Below are 15,980 nucleotides of genomic sequence, written 5' to 3'. Positions count from 1 at the left end.
AAAGTAGAGTGGATTAAGAGCTGGGATGCTAGTCAAAGAGTCCAGAATAGAGATGGCTGGAGCCAGCATATTGAAGGAGCAAGGAAAGGGGTTAGGGTGGAGACTCAGGTTTTGGGAGAAGATGGGTGTGTAGGTTATCACTACAACAGGACTAGACTAATACAAGGGTTCAATCCATTGTGCCAGGTTTTAACAGCAGGATAAACTCAGGAGCCAATGAACTGGAGCCAAGTGGGAGAGCCTGCCTCCCAGGGATAAAGCCTCTCCTTTCGCCAGTCGATCTGGCCCTCTTCCTTTCGTTGATTGGTCGAGAATCCCAATCCGTCGAGGAAGCGTAGCGTTGCGGCCAATTGCCGTGGCGTTACTAGGCGTGTTGCATCCCTGAGGCGGGAGCCGGGCAGCAAGCGAATTTCCTGATTGGCTCCGGTCCGCGGGTTGCTGGGGAGAGGCGCGGAGAGGCGGGAGGGAGTCCCCAGGCAGGCGCTGATTGGCTGAGGTGAGAGCACCTCTCCTTCCGATGATTCGGCTCTTCTCGGCTCAGTCTTAGCGAAGCGTCTGCAGCCGTCGTTTGGGTGGTTGCTGCCGCTGCCCCCTCGCGGATCAGGCGTCAGCGTCTCCCGCCCGCCCGCCCACCGCCCTGGTGCCGCTGGGAGGAAGCGAGAGGGAGGCCGTCTGCGAGTTTGTCGCTCCACTCGTCCTCCGCCCGGGAGACCCAAGCCCCGGCACAGTCGGTCGCCTGCCACCCCTTGTAGCCGTTACCCACGGGCCGCCACAGCCGCCGGCCGGGAGAGGCGCGCGCCATGGCCTCCGGAGCTGAGTGAGTGTGTGCGCGTGACCGTCCGCCCGCCGCGGGTGCGCGCACCGGCTGACCCGCTTCGCTGGGTAGGCCCGGCCGGGCCTGGCTGTGGGCGCGTCTAGGAGGTGGAGACAGGGAAGGAGGGAGAGGAGAGGAGAGGAAGGGGGCTAATGAGGAACCGCGGACCCATCTGTGCCCGGCTGCGCCCCCGCGCGCCCCCTAGGTGGGGCTTGCGTTGGGCCTGGGTCGGGGCCTGGGCCGGATCGTGCTGTGTCATGCAGGCCCGGGCCGGCATGACTGGCTCCTCTGGGCGGCCGTCCCGGCCTAGTGAGGTCTGCGGGCCCACACTGCTGGCGCGGCGTCCCGGGGCCTGGGGGCGCCCACCTGCGATCCGGCCTGCCACCCGCTCTAGGCCTTTGGTCCCCAGAGAGTGCAGGCCCTGCGGGCCCAACGCCCTAACTGCGCCCGGTGGGCGTGGACTTTGAAGGGCCACGTGAAGGCCTTAGGAGCCCGGAGACCAAGGCGGAGGCCGGAGCAGGGGAAGGCCTGGCGAGCTCGGGGGAGCTCACGACGGCCACTTTTAGAGCCGGCTCGGCCTGGCTTGTGGTTGGCATCGTCTACGACCTGAGTGGTGAGAGGCTGTTGGGGAGAGGCGGGCCCAGCCTTTCGCATCTGGCCGCCTTCATACTTTAGGCCTGTTGTTATTCATACGAGAAGGCTTTAGTCAGTTTTCCTTGATGTTGTGAAATAAGGTTCATTAAGTTCTTGCTAAAATTCAAACTTCAGTTTGTATTTTGTGAGCTTTCTAGATTTCAGCCTTTGAGGTGTGAGAGTTAGAGATGCCTTAACTAGTCAAAGACACGTTCCTTTCCCTAAGCAGTTATGTTGAGCAATCCTGGGCCTTCTACTCAGGAAAGCATCAGATAAAACCTGGCCACCTCTACCTATTTTAGAATTAAGAGCTTTAGATACTGGTGGGGGGGGGCGGGGGGAAGACACCCTCATCCTATGGAAACCCTTCTATGCAAATCACCTTCCTGACTTGAGAGTTTAGTTTTTTTTGAGATGTGTTCCTTTTTCTCAAGTTTCTGAATTGAGATGAAGTATTACTCAGGTGCCTATTTAAAAGGACTGCTTAATAAAGAATTAAAGTAGTCTCTTAGTCTTTAGTTTCCAAGACTAAAAGTCCAAAATTCTTGGAACCTGGCATCATAGACAGTTTCTGATCTCTAGGTCATCTTGATGACTTCCTGAACTCTGTCCAAGTCCCCTGTGGCCCATTGGGGTTCTGGAAAGGGCCTGACCCATGCATAAGACCAGTGGGATGTCCCCAGAGAGCTCCGGGACAGCTCTTGGCCCATGATCAAACTGAATTCCCTCATTTAGAGATTACTTCCTTTGATCTCAGTAGATAGATGTGGAATTAAAGGTCCTTACTTTAAGGCAAAAGCATCCCACTCATCTCCAGTGCTGGGGTCAGGAATGGTAGGCAGATTGGAGGTTTTCCTAGGATGCAGCTTTGAGGTTAAAATACAAACTGATGACTAGAGGCATCTGGCATTTTGTTTTTCTCTAGCCCTGGTCCTATACATCAAACGGGAAGATGGGCAGCCCTTGAAGGGTATTTTAGTGCACAGGGGAGAGGGAGAATGGATGGATTTAAATTGCCCTCAACTCTCATATTGACCATGCTAGCTTTCTAGGGTGTTGATAAGCATTGGAAGAGTATGCAGCATTGTGACCACCACTTTGGGGTTGGGGGAGGCAAGTTTAAACCTAAGGAAACTCCACTCTTGGAAACTAGTTTAAAGGGAATGAATAAAGATGCAGCCTATGTGAGAGGGTCAGCAGAAAACTTTCAACTTTTTTAGATGAATGGGATTTGTATTTCTTTTAAGTGTATCAGGACCAAAAGAGGTAAAAAATCCCGTAACTCCCTAGCTGGTATTCTAGAGCATAGGCATCTTTTTTCTTGCAAGTTGTGAAGGTATTTCCAATAGGAATACTTTTTGGTCTTCTTTTGTTGACTGATAGATGCTTAGAACGATGCCTGATGTATTTTTTACGTATATGTATACACACACACACACACACACGCGTGTGAATTTGTTGAGTGAAGAAATAATCCGTGGAAAAGGTTCCTTTTTATTTATTTCTTGGCTTCTTCCATTGTCTGGCCCTCTTATTTTGGTTAATGCTCATGTTTTCCTGAGCCTTACTAAGAGGAGGTAGCTCTTCAGAGGGAGAGCCCACTGTGTCTAGTTAGTGAAGGCTGGAGATGAGCTAAGTGAGAAATTGGTGTCAGATGAATGATCTTAGCTTCTAGGAAATGGTAGAAACTATTTAGATAGTTTCAATTCAGTTCAGACTCAGGCAACCTTGATTTGGGTGAGAGGGATTTGGCTTTGCCCCATGTGTCAGCATTTCTTGGTTTTAACTTTTTGAACCAACCCCATGGAGTTGTGTGTCTTTGCAGAGGTTTCTGAGATTCCTTTTGAGCTTGAGCTTCTTTCTGATGAAGGTTCCAGATGTGTTAGTGTTTTGTGTGTGTGTTTTTTTTTTCCAAATATGATTGTCTTTATACTTTGCATTCCTGTGGTACATAGAATGCTCTGGCGTTCAGCAGGTTTAGCCAGTAAGAAGGGTAATTCTAATGATTCTTCATTGTTCCAGAATTGCTCTGTGGGGCTTGGGGCCTCCCTGAGCCCTATGGGAGACTGTCTTGCTTGCTTCCTTCTGCAAGAAGGTTAGCAAGGAAAGAGCTTGTGCTATGTTCTGCAGTGCTAATCATTCTGGCCGTTGATACCATATGTCAGGCGTTGTGTTGAATTTGTATACGGTATCTTGCTTAAGACAGTAATCCTCTGAGATGGGTGCTACTATAGTCCCCATTTTACAGAAGAGGACATCAACCCCCAGAGAGGTTAAATAACATGCCCAAGATCACAGTTAAGTGGCAGGGTTGGGATTCAGACCCAACAGGTCTGACTACAGAGCCCCTTCTCTTAATCACTATTCTATACTGTCTGAGACTATTTTCATTTCGCTAAATACTGCTCAGTCTCCACTTTTATTTTGTTTTCTTAGTTTCCTGACCCTGGGGCAAGATCACCTGGGGCCTTACAGCTAGGATACCAGTACTCAGAATACCAAGAATTGCTGGTAGAGACTGGTGGGGCCCTTGCTGGAATATGTTTTGGAACTGACTTCATTTTCTGTTTCTAGTTCAAAAGGTGATGATTTATCAACAGCCATCCTTAAACAGAAGAACCGTCCCAATCGGTTAATTGTTGATGAAGCCATCAATGAGGACAACAGTGTGGTATCCTTGTCCCAGGTAAGTTGGGTCCACAGTCCAATCTTTGCTTATTGCACTTAACCTGAGGGCTTTTCCCAGGTTTCTTTTCTCATTTTTCTTGCAGTGACCACAGATAGAGTGGGGTTTACTGGGAATCCCAACCTCCAGGGCTGCTGCTTACCCCCTGGCCCAGTGACCCAAAGGCCTTAACCTTCTTTCCTCAGCCCAAGATGGATGAGCTGCAGTTGTTCCGAGGTGACACAGTGTTGCTGAAAGGAAAGAAGAGGCGGGAAGCTGTGTGCATTGTGCTTTCTGATGACACATGTTCTGATGAGAAGATTCGAATGAATAGAGTTGTTCGGAATAACCTTCGCGTACACCTGGGGGATGTCATCAGGTGTGTGTGGGGTTCTTGGCCCCTCAGGGATGGGAGGCCAGAGACAGCCTGCATTACAGGCAGTACCCCCACCAAGGCCTTGGCAGCTGCAGGTATTGGGAGCTTGCAGGCCACGGGAAGACTTATGTTTGTAGGTTGCCTTTAGGTTTTGGTTCTGCCTCTGGGACTTCAAAACCTGCCTTTGCATGACCCTTGGGACAAGTTGGCATTTCTATGACTTTCCTGGTACCTTTATATTTTTCTACCAGAGGTATAACTTAGCACACCTTAGACCCTGGTTTAGGATGCCATTTGAGTGTTTGTATCTGCCAAGTAACCTTACAGCTGGGTTGCATTAATGGCTTTTGTTGGGGCTGGAATGAGATGGGAGTATGGGCTACGAGGTGGACTCGTAGCAGGTTTGTGTAAAGATCCAAGTTAATCTAGGAGAGAGGCATAGTTTGAGCCACACCTAGGATAGCACCAGTCTGAGTGATTTTAGACTTAACTTTAGGCAAGAGGCTTCCCCATCTTGGAGTCATCTCTAGCCACTGCTACCCAACCATCTGTCACTTGGCCAGGAGCATCTCAGGCTTCTGATTCTTTTCCATGGATTCTAGGTTTCATGTAGCCTTCTTCCTGGAGGTGCTTAGTCACTTTCTCAAGGTGCTCTGACCACCTGACTGAGATTATTTTTTCACTTCTATTTCTCTGACCCTGACACTTGTCAGACTAAGGTCTCCCTTTGTAACATTGGGTTACCAATACTGACCAGAATGGGTCATCATTGGATATCTCTCACTGAAAACCTTCCCTCTTGTGTCTTTGTGAGGGTTCCAGATGTGTGGGTCTTCCTTTTGGCTCACTGATTGGGAGTGGGCCACCCCAGCATCTTCTTCTAGAGGCTCCCCCTACTACCCCACCCTGCGTGTGACCTGTTCTGCTTGGCTGTTTCTTTGCCCTCACTCCCACCCCTACCCTCCTGCCTCTCTTCACCTAAAGCCATTCCCTGCCTTTTCTCTTTCACTTGCCATCGGCTCTCTATGCCAGGCCCTTTTGGACACCCAGTGCTTGGGCCTGCAGTTTGGTTGGTAACGTGGAGTCTGCTTGTCATCCTCAGCATCCAGCCATGCCCTGATGTGAAATACGGCAAACGTATCCATGTACTACCCATCGATGACACGGTGGAAGGCATCACTGGCAATCTCTTTGAGGTTTACCTTAAGCCGTACTTCCTGGAAGCTTATCGACCCATCCGGAAAGGTGAGAAATAATTCTAGGGACTGAACTTAAGGGTGATTGTTTGTAGGGATACCCAAGAGTAAACCTTGGGATATCTTTGTCTCATTCTCATATGTGTGTCTATACACACACATTCTGTACACGTGCTCATGGGTACTCCTTCCCCCCTTCCTTCCACTCCCCCATTTCCCCATTTCCACTCCTTGCTCCAGTAGAGTAAGCTGTCTTCTCTTTTATCTCTGAAGGAAGAGGTGGGCCATTTTGGCTGTCCAAAGTGTACTTAATATTTAGCACAGTTCTACCATTGGTGGTTGTCGTGAAAGCCTGGGTTATCTATACCCCAGAAGTCAAAAACCTTATGGGCTTCTTTCTGACACGTCAGGTTTTGTTCACTGTCTTGAGTGGCAGAGGGACCCTTCACAGTTTACTTTCTCTTTTTGCCTAATGCTTAATAAGATGTGGATGGGAAGGAGAAAGGGCAATATCTAGTGAACTTGGCATTCTAGATTCTAGGTTTTGATGAGGAATTCTCACTTGGTCTGGTAATAGATACCTCTAACTGCTCTTGTGCTGATTGCTCTCACAGGAGACATTTTCCTTGTCCGGGGTGGAATGCGTGCCGTAGAGTTCAAAGTAGTGGAGACAGATCCCAGTCCTTACTGTATTGTTGCTCCAGACACAGTGATTCACTGTGAAGGGGAGCCTATCAAACGAGAGGTGAGTTCTCTCCCTGATCCCGGTACCCTACTTTGTGATTACTTAGTGGGACAGTTGTGTGGTAGTTCCAAAGAATATCCAGACTTGATAGCTAAGCTTCTTCCCAGAGGTGGAAAACCTAGCTATTCATTTCTGGGCCTAGGTGTTTCTTGGAAGTATCTGATACCAATAATTTTTAAAAACCTAGATTGAACCTAAAAGGTCTAAGTGGTTGGAATAATTTTTGAGGAAGTGGTGCTGATGCTGGCATCTAGACCCCTGTGCATTTCCCACAGTTTCTAGCTTCAGGTCTTAGGGAAGCCCATCCCAGTAAGACTAAGGACAGTGTGATAGGGAAAGGCTATGCTAGAAATCTTTGCCTTGGCATAAATAAATAATTAAGTAAGTAAATAATTAAAATAAAACAAAAGCAAAAATTGGGAATTCCCTGGCGGTCACTGCTGAGGGTGCAGGTTCGATCCCTGGTCAGGGAACTTAAGGTCCCACAAGCTGCACAGCACGGCCAAATAAATAAAAACAAAAACAAAACAAAAGAAATCTTTTCTTTGGGATTTTTAGAGTTTTCCTTTGAGGCATGATCCCCTTAGAGGAGAATCTTCTCATACAGCAGATTTCTCTACATCAGATTTGGAGAAACTCACCTTTTGCTGATAGTAGTATTCCTGCCTTCTCCTTTTCTTTGTCTCTTCCATATTCAGGATGAGGAAGAGTCTTTGAATGAAGTGGGCTATGATGACATTGGTGGCTGCCGGAAGCAGCTAGCTCAGATAAAGGAGATGGTGGAGCTGCCCCTGAGACATCCTGCTCTCTTTAAGGCAATTGGTGTGAAGGTGAGCATCCTGGGCTCTGTAGAGTACAGTCTAGCGTGGTGATTAACAGCTACTTGCTGTCTAATTCTAGGACGTCTTCATACATGTGTTTCATCATTGCCTTGGATTAGAGAGGAGGTACTGTATTTGAGTTTATAGAGGGCTCTAAATTCATTCATGCTACTAATGATCTACAACAGAGTGGGCCAGTTAAGTTTTCTGTTGCTTTTTTTTCTCTTAATTACAACCCTTCGAAAGGTAAAAACCATTTTCAACTAATGCACCCTGTAAATAAAATCTCACCATAGTTTGCCAACCTGTCTAGAACAGTGCTGCCCAGTAGAAGTAGAAGTTAAGGAAATTTGCAGAGTGTGAAGGCTCCTGAGTCCAAAATATTTGAGAACTGCTGGTCTGAAATGTAACATCCCAATCATTCCCATATCATGGGACACCCTGAAAATGAAAGACAACTTCAAAGAGGAATACTTGTGGTAGTTGGTAAGGGAAGGCATTCCAACATGATAATAAATCCTGGAGGGTTGGGATAACTGGAGTGAGTGAGCCTCTGGCCAACACTCTTAAATGTCTAAGCTAGTCCTTGGTTCTTGTCTGTCTAAATTCAGGCCCTTGGCCTAATGGCCTCTTGCTTTTCCTAGTCCCTTCAGAGTTCAGACTCAGTCACACTAAGAGTCTCTTGGTGTGGTTTCTCTGCTCTTTGTCTCCTATGCATTCATAAGTATTGTCAGCTTTCTAGCAGTATTTTCTCTGCTGCTAAGAGAAGTGAGTATGGTCTGAAGTAAACTGTCTTCCTAGCAGCTGCTGCTTGAGGGCTCACTCTTACTGGTGTCAGAGTTGAGCTCTGATACTCACCCTCTCTAGATGGAGCCCTTGTCAAGCCATTTTAGGGTGGCTGGGGTTGGGAGAAGGCGGGAGTCTGAACCTAATCACACCTTCTGTACTGGTCCTCAGCCTCCTCGGGGAATCCTGCTCTATGGACCTCCAGGGACTGGAAAGACCCTGATTGCTCGAGCTGTGGCAAATGAGACTGGCGCCTTCTTCTTTTTGATCAATGGTAGGAGCCTTGGTTCACTTTGTGTTTGGCTGGACTCAACTCTGAGCTGAGCGTGACCCAGTCTCATGAGCTGGAGAACTCATGGACATGTTCATTTGTATACCTGTGCTTGTGTATACTTCAGTAACTTTATTCTAAAGTACATTGCAGACAGATAAGCATCAAGGGGATGGTATTCTACTCTGGTGCCGCCTGATCTGTCCCCACCTTGAGAAAGATTGTGGACAGACTGAAGACATTTAAGAGGAGTAAGTTAGAATGAGAACTCAAAATGTCCATGCTTACTTATTTGAGAGGGTTTGGGGGAAGACTGGCTGAGATCAGCTATCTCTTTGAGAATGATATTTAGCTGGTAGAGGTCCAACTGGTGTGCTGCTTCTGCTCTGGCCAGAGGTCTCATAGCATCTGCTGTGATCATTTCATACTTCCAGCTCAACTGTTCGATAAGTGTATTGAGCTCCTTGACTTTTTATCCTGGCTTGGTGGCTACCCTGGGATAATGGTTGGTAGGGGCTGTAAGAAAGTAAGTAGAGGTTATTACCATATTCTCACCTAGGACCTGTCTCTGAACTGGGCGAACAAGATAGCTGATTTCTTTTGAGATTGAGAAAGGATATAGTTTTGTCATTGTATCCATTCTATATGCTTTCAGGTCCTGAGATCATGAGCAAGTTGGCTGGTGAGTCTGAGAGCAACCTTCGTAAAGCCTTTGAAGAGGCTGAGAAGAATGCTCCTGCTATTATTTTCATTGATGAGTTGGATGCCATTGCTCCCAAAAGAGAGAAAGTAGGAACTTACCCGAGGGGATAGTGGGGTGTTGAAAGGTCCTGACTTCACTTCTGACCAGACATTCTGTCCCGACAGACCCATGGGGAGGTAGAGCGGCGTATCGTATCACAGTTGTTGACCCTCATGGATGGCCTAAAGCAGAGAGCCCATGTCATTGTTATGGCAGCAACCAATAGACCCAACAGCATTGACCCAGCCCTACGACGATTTGGTAAGGACCCCAAATTTCTTTTTTTGCTGTCCTTGCTCTTGGGGAGATTGTGGCTCTACTGGCCTTAATCCCATTGATCCCACATCTGTCCTTCATCTAAGTCACCTATTCCTGAGGATTTCTTGAAGCTCTTTGCAGTGTTAGGGCCCAGGGTTCCTTTCCCTTATTCCATGTCATGTCTAGGGTGACCACCCATCCTGGTTTGCCTGAGACCAAGGGATTTCCCAGAATATGGGGCTTTCAGTGCTAACTCCAGGACATTCCTGGGCAAACTGGGATGGGTGGTCACCTTAGGCCTGCCCTTTCTTCCCTCTGTACCAGAAATGATTCCTGTCTATGTTTACGCACTGTCTCACAGGTCGCTTTGACAGGGAGGTGGATATTGGAATCCCTGATGCTACAGGACGCTTGGAAATTCTTCAGATCCACACCAAGAACATGAAGCTGGCAGATGATGTGGACCTTGAGCAGGTGGAGTGATGATGAGGGCTGGCCAGAAGTTAGGATATCTGTTTCCAGGCAGTTGAAGGGAACTGACTAGGGACATAAGCTTCAGATGTGAGGCAATTGATTTTGATTCTTGTGCAGGGGAAGGGAAGTGATCTCAGATTGAATCCAGGAAACTAGGGTTGGCGTGTTTCTCGGTTGACACTGAATTAGAGTGAACCAGAATTTGGGGGGCAGCTTTATTTCCAGACCCCGAGTCCAGGCTTGAATACTTAAAACCCAGCCGATGAAAGGGCCACTAGTATGTGTTCAGGGAAATGGAAGGACCCAGAGATAGAAGTCAGGGGAAGGGACCAGGATTCTGTTGTCTCTGAGCTTCCTAAGGCAGCTAGGTCTCAGAGACAGCATAGTAAGAAGATCTTCTCTCTGCAGGTAGCCAATGAAACTCATGGGCATGTGGGCGCTGACTTAGCAGCCCTGTGCTCGGAGGCTGCTCTGCAAGCCATCCGCAAGAAGATGGACCTCATTGACCTAGAGGACGAGACCATCGATGCTGAGGTCATGAACTCCCTGGCAGTTACTATGGATGACTTCCGAGTAAGGGCCTCTCCCATATCTCAGGTACACACACATGCACTTTGATCTCCCCTGGCAAGTCTCATCCCCAGTTTTTCTTCTCTTTTTAGTGGGCCCTGAGCCAGAGCAACCCGTCAGCACTGCGGGAAACTGTGGTAGAGGTACCACAGGTGACCTGGGAGGACATTGGGGGCCTGGAGGATGTCAAACGTGAGCTTCAGGAGCTGGTCCAGGTAGGGTGCTTGGTCCAGGATGAGTCACTGTGTCAGTACGTTGTAATTGAGCTGGGTGATGTTGGGGTGTTGTCACATTCATTGCAGAAATTGTGAGCATAATTCAGGAACCTGCTATTCTCTGGTTGGAGGCACTAAGGAGCCTGCTTTTAGGGAACCTGGGTCTTCACCATGGGATGGTGTGGGAGGACGCTTCTGTTTGGTTAGGTTTCTTTCAAACTATGGAGGTATCCCTGAACCCTCTTTGCTTTTCCTCCTAGTATCCTGTGGAGCACCCAGACAAATTCCTCAAGTTTGGTATGACACCTTCCAAGGGAGTACTGTTCTATGGACCTCCTGGTTGTGGGAAAACCTTGCTGGCCAAAGCCATTGCTAATGAGTGCCAGGCCAACTTCATCTCCATCAAGGGTCCTGAGCTGCTCACCATGTGGTTTGGGGAGTCTGAGGCCAACGTCAGAGAAATCTTTGACAAGGTGAGCTATAGGTGGCTGGGCTATCAATTCACTTGCTTGGGGACAAGTTAAGGGTGGAGGCTGTTCTTTGGGAGAGTAAAAACCATCTCATTCTGGCAGCTCAGCTAGGGCAGTGAAGGTCACTTTATCTTCCGTTCCTTCTCTGATCTGAGAGATCCGATTGTGATAATGCTTGAGTCCATCTGTCCCCTCACACAGGCCCGCCAAGCTGCCCCCTGTGTACTGTTCTTTGATGAGCTGGATTCGATTGCCAAGGCCCGTGGTGGCAACATTGGAGATGGTGGTGGGGCTGCTGACCGAGTCATCAACCAGATCCTGACAGAAATGGATGGCATGTCCACAAAAAAAAATGTGTTTATCATTGGCGCTACCAACCGGCCTGACATCATTGATCCTGCCATTCTGCGACCTGGCCGCCTTGATCAGCTCATCTACATCCCACTTCCTGATGAGAAGTCCCGTGTTGCCATTCTCAAGGCCAACCTGCGCAAGTCCCCAGTTGCCAAGGCAGGTGCAAGGTCTTGGGGTCGTGGTGACTTCTGTGAATCTGCAGGCTGTGTGGAGTGGTGTTTGGTTCCTGGACAAGATTCCGTTGGGGATTCCTGGGGTTATGGTTGAAAAGGGAATATGGAAGATTTGAGGGTATTAGGGTAATCTAGAATAAGGAATAAAACGGGGTGGCAGAAGATGGGACAAACTGGAATTGGGAATGTTTGGATGGTCAAAGATCCATGTATCACAGGGGAGGAGAGACTGAATGCTAAGATAGATATGTTGCTTCTTTTAGGATGTGGATTTGGAGTTCCTGGCTAAGATGACTAATGGCTTCTCTGGAGCTGACTTGACAGAGATTTGCCAACGTGCTTGCAAGCTGGCCATCCGTGAATCGATCGAGAGTGAGATCAGGCGAGAACGGGAGAGGCAGACCAACCCATCAGCCATGGTGGGTCTGCATCCTTTCCCCAGATGTGCCAGTTGTGGGAAGCCAGGGGACAGTCTCCACAATGCCCTAGAGTTAAGAGTATAAGATTTTGGAAAGATCACCTGACTGAGATGTTTAGCAGGGCATCAAAGAGAAAATGCTGAGCATATAACCCCTTCAATCAGGAATTATAAAGGCTGAGAAGAGATCAGCAGAGAAACACATAGAGCAGGGCTAAGAACCTAGTGTCTGTGGACCTATCCTGGTGTTCCACGGACCCCTTGGATTAAATGCACAGTGTGGTGGAGTGTGTGTGTAAGCTCAGTAAAGGTAGGGACTCTGTATCATCTTGCTTGTTTCCCGTTGTATCATGGCACAGTGTTAGAGACTGACTTCGCGAATAAAGAAATAAATGGCTTTCTTTACCTTTTAGAGGGGGCCTGTGACATCTCTCCTTCCTCTCATCAAAGCTTATAAACTAGGGCTCCCCTGGTGGCACAGTGGTTGAGAGTCCACCTGCCGATGCAGGGCACACGGGTTCGTGCCCCGGTCCAGGAAGATTCCACGTGCCGCGGAGCAGCTAGGCCCGTGAGCCATGGCCACTGAGCCTGTGCGTCCGGAGCCTGTGCTCCGCAACGGGAGAGGCCACAACAGTGAGAGGCCCGCGTACCACAAAAAAAAAAAAAAAAAAAAAAAAAAAGCTTATAAACTACTGATACACTGATCCGAGGGCAGTCTCATAAATCATAGCAATTGAGTGGCTTCTCAGTAGAAGAGATAGGGTGTGAGCCTGGGCTGTGAAGAGAGAGAATTTGGGTAAAGGAAATAAGGCACCCAAATAACCTGCTTGAGAAGTAGGATTACAGGAACTGGGAAAACCTGAGTAGAATTGAAGACATCATATGTTGCTGGAAGTGAGGCCAGTAGGTAAGGTGTAATCTAGATATGATAAGTACTTTGACATTTTCTTTTTAAAAGTTTATGTTTTTGAGGTATAATTTACATATTGTAAAATTCGCCCTTTTTAGGTGTACTATTTCTGTGCTTTTTGACAAAATATATAAGTTCTATAACTACAGTTGAGATAGACAAATTTCCATCATCCCCAAAAGTTCCCTCGTGCCACTTTTTAAATTTTTTCTTATTTTTTGGCCATGCCTTGCAGCACACGGAGTCTTAGTTCTCCAGCCAGGGGTCAAACCCCTGCAGTGGAAGTGCAGAGTCTCAACCACTGGACCGCCAGGGGAGTCCCTCTTATACCACTTTAATCAGCTGCTTTTTCCCACCCTAAGCCCTTGGTAACCACTGATAAGAATTCTGTCCCTACAGTTTTACCTTTTCCAGAGTGCATTGACAGGTTTTTAAGCAGAGCAGTGACTCGGTTTTAGGAAGATTGGCCTGGCAACCTATTCAGGAGAGGCCCAACTTATTGGAGAGGCCCAATCCTCTAAGCCTCTGCCATAAGCTACTGCAGTAATGGGGTCAGGAAGGCCAGGGAAGGAATGCAGGCTGAGCCTTAACTAGCCCCGGTGGTCTGTGTTTACCTTTCCTGCAGGAGGTAGAAGAGGATGATCCAGTGCCTGAGATCCGCCGAGATCACTTTGAGGAAGCCATGCGCTTTGCCCGCCGTTCTGTCAGTGATAATGACATCAGGAAGTATGAGATGTTTGCTCAGACCCTTCAACAGAGTCGGGGCTTTGGCAGCTTCAGGTAACTAGGTTTCAGTGGGCAGTGCTTAATTTGTCTTGGGGAACTCTACAGCCAAGGTAGTTGGAGCCCTAAGGGGGCTAGAATAGGTAGTTGTGAAAATCCTACACAAGCCCTGCCCTAACCCTCCTTTTTGCCTCTGCTCTCGTGCAGATTCCCTTCAGGAAACCAAGGTGGAGCTGGCCCCAGTCAGGGCAGTGGTGCTGGCACAGGTGGCAGTGTGTACACGGAAGATAACGATGATGACCTGTATGGCTAAGTGGTGGTGGCCAGCGCGCAGTGAGCTGGCCTGGCTGGACCTTGTTCCCTGAGGGTGGGGGCGCTCGCCCAGGAGGGACCAGGGTGCGCCCACGGCCTGCTCCGCTCCTCGGTCTGAACAGTTCAGCGCAGCCAGATTCTGGACCGGGGCTTGCTGTTGCAAAAAAACACAAAACAAAAGCGATAAAATAAAAGTGATTTTCCATTTGGGCGGCGGAGAATGAATTACCATCAAGAAATTGGGCCTTGGGCCCATGCTGTTTCTGTTGTAGTTTGGGGCAGTGCAGGGGACCTCTATGGGTGTGAACAAAGGCTTTATCGCCATTCCCCACGGTAAAGCATCTGCACTTCACTCAGTGCTGCCCAAGCCCTCCCTTCTTCCCCTACCCAACCTGGGTAGGAGGGTGAAGGGCTACAGTTGCTGGGTGTTTATATAGAGAGTAGGTTGGTTCTTATTTTACATGCTTTTGAGTTAATGTTGGAAAACTAATCACAAGCAGTTTCTAAACCAAAATGACATGTTGTAAAAGGACAATAAACATTGGGTCAAAATGGAGCCTGAGTCCTGGCCCCTGTGCCTGCTTCTTTTCCTGGGAAGGGCCTTGGGCTACTCCAAGAGTGCCAAGGCACTCTTCCAAATGTGAAATTCTAGAATTAAGATTGCACCCTCTTCCCCTACTGATAAACATTGGTATACTGCTGCCTCGCCCAGTGTCGGCAGTATCACTGGATAGGACTGCAGTGGAGGGAGAGCAGCCTGATGGAGCTCCAGATGTGGTGAATGTGGGATCCTCTACCTGTATTTGATGTGGATGGTGAGATTAGCCCTGCAGAGTCCCCTTTTCCTGACCAAGGCTGAATTGGGGTGCCCTCCAAAAATCTAAAAGTTGTGGAAAGATACAGTTTCTGTCTGGAGATGGATGTCTCTTGATGCATCTAAAAATTTCATATATTCATGTTCTGGTTGAGGATCACATACAGTTATGTCCACCTTTATGTAATTTGTATTATGAAAACATAGCTTTTTTTCTAATATAAAATTCTAGTATTGGATGTGCTTCTTTCTAAATGAAACATCCTCCCCTGCTCCTCGTTTTTCAGATGATTGCTTGCATAGTTTTGTCCAGGTATAGAGTATCCTCTTCGTTCAGCAAGTACTAACGTAATCACTTCATGCTTCTGGGATCAGTACCTCGATGCCTTATCGAAGGAGTATGGTGCAGAGAAAATAATCCACTGAGTCAAATTAGTCATTCTAGTACTTATACCAGCTTCTGGTTTGATCTACATAGGTAGGTAAACTACAAGGACTCAAGATAGTCTGATTAAACTAGGGGTGATTAAACTAGGGCATCTTGAACTCGTGCTGTGAAATAGATATTCTTGCACTTTTGTGATTTGCATTGACTGTCCCTTGTGACACTTCCTCCACTGGATCCTGTCTGGTCCTCCTTTGGTTTTCCTACCATTTTAGGTATCCTGACGGCTTAGCTTTCAGTCTTCCTACTCTGGACATTGTCACTCTATCTCATCCCTGTGGCAACCTAACCTCAGTAAGACCAAAGACAAGGTCTTTTGTGGTAAAGACATTTGGTACCTCTGCATCAAGCTATGGGAACAGAACAGAAGGCAAGATCCCACAAAATAGGTAGAGGTACTGGTTGATATGTGATGGAAATTTGTGTTGGAATGATTGCTTTGCACTCACTTATAACACGAAGTGTGTCTATAGGGAAGACGGTTGGAGCTTTATAGATTCTTTAGGAAAAAAATAAGAGCAGACTTGTGAGAGGCCTGGTTTTGCTTCTCGCACTTGTGCTTATAAGCAGTGTAGCGTCACACAAGGCACGGAGCTCTTCTGGGGCCTCGAGATTTCTTAGTCTGATAAAATGATTGACAGTGCTTCGTAAACTGTAGAAAGCAGTGTGAGGGACTGTTTATTGTCAAAATACACCTGCAGAAGCCTGCATACTTAAACCAAGAGGCAAATTGTATAGGCAGTTCATCTTTCTCCCCACAGGGTTCCCAGAAAGAAATTGGAATGTGATCTTACT

The 15,980-nt window shown here is 47.9% G+C and overlaps 1 protein-coding gene across 1 annotated transcript; it reads left to right on the top strand.

Moving 5' to 3' along the window:
• Positions 1-500: 500 nt before the first annotated feature.
• On the top strand, positions 501-14,482 carry VCP (valosin containing protein). The gene is made up of 17 exons (XM_065879513.1): positions 501-817; positions 4,022-4,133; positions 4,319-4,491; positions 5,591-5,733; positions 6,299-6,429; positions 7,128-7,259; positions 8,208-8,310; positions 8,963-9,096; positions 9,175-9,310; positions 9,669-9,781; positions 10,190-10,354; positions 10,444-10,566; positions 10,827-11,039; positions 11,238-11,546; positions 11,827-11,982; positions 13,517-13,671; positions 13,822-14,482. Exons 1-17 carry the CDS (start codon positions 801-803, stop codon positions 13,925-13,927), a joined length of 2,421 nt encoding a protein of 806 aa, XP_065735585.1. The 5' UTR covers positions 501-800; the 3' UTR covers positions 13,928-14,482.
• The last annotated feature ends 1,498 nt before the right edge of the window (positions 14,483-15,980 follow it).

Source organism: Phocoena phocoena, chromosome 6 (genome assembly GCF_963924675.1).
Source record: "Phocoena phocoena chromosome 6, mPhoPho1.1, whole genome shotgun sequence".
In the NCBI taxonomy this organism is placed as follows: domain Eukaryota; kingdom Metazoa; phylum Chordata; class Mammalia; order Artiodactyla; family Phocoenidae; genus Phocoena; species Phocoena phocoena.
This window is presented reverse-complemented; position numbering and strand designations above follow the sequence as displayed.